Raw genomic sequence first — 3,654 nt, 5'->3', positions numbered from 1 at the left:
AGGTGCAGCTGGAGGAGGAGTATGAGGACAAGCAGAAGGTGCTGAGAGAGAAACGGGAGCTGGAGAGCAAGTTATCCGCTGTCAGTGAGCAGGTAGGGCTGGGGACAACTGGGCCTGTCCCTCATTTTGGGGACTGTGAGGTGGCTGTGGCGAGGTGGGCACAGCACTGGTGTGGTGCCGTGGCATGACCCCCACTGCTGCAGGCCAACCAGCGGGACTTTGAGACGGAGAAACGCCTGCGCCGCGACCTGAAGAGGACGAAGGCGCTGCTGGCAGACGCACAGATCATGCTGGACCACCTGAAGAACAACGCGCCCAGCAAGAGGGAGATCGCCCAGCTCAAGAACCAGGTGTGCCTGACCTGCTCCCCTCCCAAAACTGCAGCCCTTGAGGGATGTGGAGTGCCCCCATCCCCCGGCCGGGTGCTGAGCTGTGTCCCTGCAGCTGGAGGAGTCGGAGTTCACCTGCGCAGCCGCCGTCAAGGCCCGCAAGTCGATGGAGGTGGAGATCGAAGACCTCCACCTGCAGATCGACGACCTCGCCAAGGCAAAGGCAGCAGTAAGTGGTTTTGGGGTGCGATGCCCCGTGACGGGGCGCATGCTGGCAGGGTGACCCCATGCTGTTCGGGGTGGTTTTGGTGGGTGGGTGCCCCATTCCTGGGGTGCAGCGAGAGATGCAGGCGGCTCCCCGCAGCTGGAGGAGCAGCTGAGCCGGCTGCAGCGGGAGAAGAACGAGGTGCAGAGTCGGCTGGAGGAGGACCAGGAGGACATGAATGAGCTGATGAAGAAGCACAAGGCAGCTGTGGCCCAGGTGAGAGGGGACAGCACTCGTGGCACCCCCGTGTTCCCCCGTAACACCACTCTCGGAGCCATGGAGCGGAGCTGATGGCCCTGCTGTGTTCCTCAGGCATCCCGGGACCTGGCACAGATGAACGACCTCCAGGCACAGCTGGAGGAGGTCAGCAAGGAGAAGCAGGAGCTGCAGGAGAAGGTGAGGAGCACCAACAAGGGGCTTGGGGTACAGAGGGGCACCCAGAGACTTGCTGCCAATACTGGTGGGTGCAGAGCCATCCCACGGGGAGCTCCCCATTGGGATGGGAGCAGCGTGGTGGGGACTGAGGAGATGACGGTAGGGGCTGAGTCTGTGCCCTCCCTGCAGCTGCAAGGCCTGCAGAGCCAGCTGGAGTTCCTGGAGCAATCTATGGTGGACAAATCCCTGGTGAGCCGGCAAGAGGCCAAGATCCGTGAGCTGGAGACCAGGCTGGAGTTCGAGCGGACGCAAGTCAAGCGCTTGGAGGTAAGCGCTGGGCTCTCCCTCCGCTCCAGCTGGGACCGGCTTGCAGCAGGACCATGGTGCAAAGCTGCCCAGTGCATTTCCCAATGTCCCCTCCCCAAGATAGCCCATGCCAAAGCCCTCCCTTGCCAGCAGCGTGGCCCCAACTCCACAGGAAAAGCTCCCTGCAAGCGCCGATAACAATAATCCACCACCCAGCCCGGCAAAGTGCTGCTATTTCCCTGCATTGACTTAGGGAAATTATAGACTCTCCCGCTAAACGCAGCCTGCTTTATATTCTGCCGTTGCAGCTCTGCCGGGGGAGCAGAGCAGCTTAGCTCTCCTCTTAATATTTTCCTAGCTGTTATTTCCCTTCCCCGCTCTCTCTGCCGGGGACATAAATATGCAGCGGCTGCCTCAGCGGCTGGGGGAGAATGGGAGCTATTTTTTTCCCTACGTTACACGCGGTAATTACTTCACACACAGTTAAATCTATTTTTCCGATTCGGCGAAGTCCCCGTGGTTGCTCTGTCCCTTTCCTGGCCCCAGGGGTGGTTTTCTCCTCTGTCTCCTTGTGTAGATTCATGGGGATGGAATCCATCCTCACATGAGCTCTGGGGTGAGGGGGTCAACGGGGGGAATTTTGGGGTGACCCCGCGCCGAACCGCCCCGCAGAGCCTGGCCACGCGGCTGAAGGAGAACATGGAGAAGCTGACGGAGGAGCGGGATCAGCGCGCGGCCGGCCCCAGGGGTGGTTTTCTCCTCTGTCTCCTTGTGTAGATTCATGGGGATGGAATCCATCCTCACATGAGCTCTGGGGTGAGGGGGTCAACGGGGGGAATTTTGGGGTGACCCCGCGCCGAACCGCCCCGCAGAGCCTGGCCACGCGGCTGAAGGAGAACATGGAGAAGCTGACGGAGGAGCGGGATCAGCGCGCGGCCGCCGAGAACAGGGAGAAGGAGCAGAACAAGCGCCTGCCGCGGGCGGCCCCCCGCGCCACAGGCGAGCTGGCCAAGAAGGAAGCGGAGGCCAGCCGCAAGAAGCACGAGCTGGTGAGGCATCCACGATGGGGCCAGGTGGGGGACAGGGGGGTTTCTGGGGTACCTGGCTCACCCCACTCCCTTTCTGCAGGAGATGGACCTGGAAAGCCTGGAAGCTGCCAACCAGAGCCTGCAGTCAGACCTGAAGCTGGCCTTCAAGCGCATCGGGGACCTGCAGGCGGCTATCGAGGACGAGATGGAGAGCGACAGCAACGAGGACCTCATCAACAGGTGAGGGCGCCTGGGCTGGCTCCCACGCTAGGCACGTCACGGAGCTCACCGGGGCTCACCGCTTCTCCCCACCACCTCGGAAATGCCACGGGGACCCCTCGGCTCTGCCCACCCTGTGCAGGTTGCCATCTGTCCATCTGTGCATCGTGCACCTGTGCATCCATCTATCCATGCACCCATGCACACGTGCATCAGTCCATGCATCCGTGCATCCATCTCCCCCTCCACCCACAGCCCTCGTGCAGCTTCACCCCTTGCAGAGGTGCCCAAAATGCAGCCAGGGCCATGCCTGCTGGCTGGAGGTCTGGGATGCTGGGATCCAGTCCAGCCTGGGACACTGGGATCCAGCTGGGTGCAGCCCCATGCCAGGGCTGCAGCGCAGCCATACTGCCCTCTCCCCACCACATAATTTGCCCCTTCCCTTGGTCTTTTTTTTTTCCTCTCCTTTCATTTGATTTCTTTTCTGTTGTGTTTCTCCCCCTTCCCACCCCTCCCCAATCCCTCCCAGTTTGCAGGACATGGTGGCAAAGTATCAGAAAAGAAAGAGTAAACTGTGAGGAGCTCCTCTTTCCTTCCTCCCCATCCCCTAACCCCCACCTCACCCCCGCGGGCCGGGGTCCCGCATGCCACTGGCCCATCTCCGCATGCCCTAACAGCATCCATGGCACGGCACAACACAGCACGGCGCATAACCACATCCACGCGAGGGGACAGGGGATGAGCCCCCGGGGCAGGGGGTGATGCTCCACCACGGCCTGTGCTGACCATATCGGCATGGATGTGCTGCCATGCACAATTAACATCCCCCATAGCAGTCGCTCCACTGCGACCCGGGTCCCACTTAACTAACAGCGCAGAAATTGTGTTTGACGTGGAGTTTAATTCCACCGGTTCTAAAACCTCAGCTGCCCCCCGGATTTGTTTTCGGGGCTCATTGGGGTATTTTTTGTTGTCATTCTGTGGGTTTTTTGTTGGTTTTATTTTTTCCCCGAGTCGAGCGTTGCCTGGATGTATTTCAGGGGAGGGAGACGTGAGTGATGGAGTGCGACTCCTTGCTTTGAATTTAACGAGGAGGATTCATATGCAGGGCCTATCCCAGCCTGTCCCCTGT

The 3,654-nt window shown here is 60.5% G+C and overlaps 1 protein-coding gene across 1 annotated transcript in view; it reads left to right on the top strand.

Annotated features, from left to right (window-relative positions):
- Positions 1-5: 5 nt before the first annotated feature.
- The window catches only part of LOC104539086 (unconventional myosin-XVIIIa-like), a gene marked incomplete at both ends in the record, with an annotated part of 4,719 nt that continues 1,070 nt past the window's right edge, over positions 6-3,654 (top strand). The window contains 8 exons of the mRNA XM_010182524.1: positions 6-92; positions 204-350; positions 445-558; positions 694-810; positions 907-990; positions 1,159-1,296; positions 2,148-2,324; positions 2,404-2,543. Of these exons, the coding sequence (XP_010180826.1) occupies positions 6-92; positions 204-350; positions 445-558; positions 694-810; positions 907-990; positions 1,159-1,296; positions 2,148-2,324; positions 2,404-2,543 (1,004 nt within the window). The remainder of the gene's footprint in view (positions 93-203; positions 351-444; positions 559-693; positions 811-906; positions 991-1,158; positions 1,297-2,147; positions 2,325-2,403; positions 2,544-3,654) is intronic.

Source organism: Mesitornis unicolor, unplaced genomic scaffold, assembly GCF_000695765.1.
Source record: "Mesitornis unicolor isolate BGI_N332 unplaced genomic scaffold, ASM69576v1 scaffold34744, whole genome shotgun sequence".
In the NCBI taxonomy this organism is placed as follows: Eukaryota; Metazoa; Chordata; class Aves; order Mesitornithiformes; family Mesitornithidae; genus Mesitornis; species Mesitornis unicolor.
Note: the sequence above shows the minus strand (reverse complement) of the source record. Positions and strands in the feature narration are given on the sequence as shown.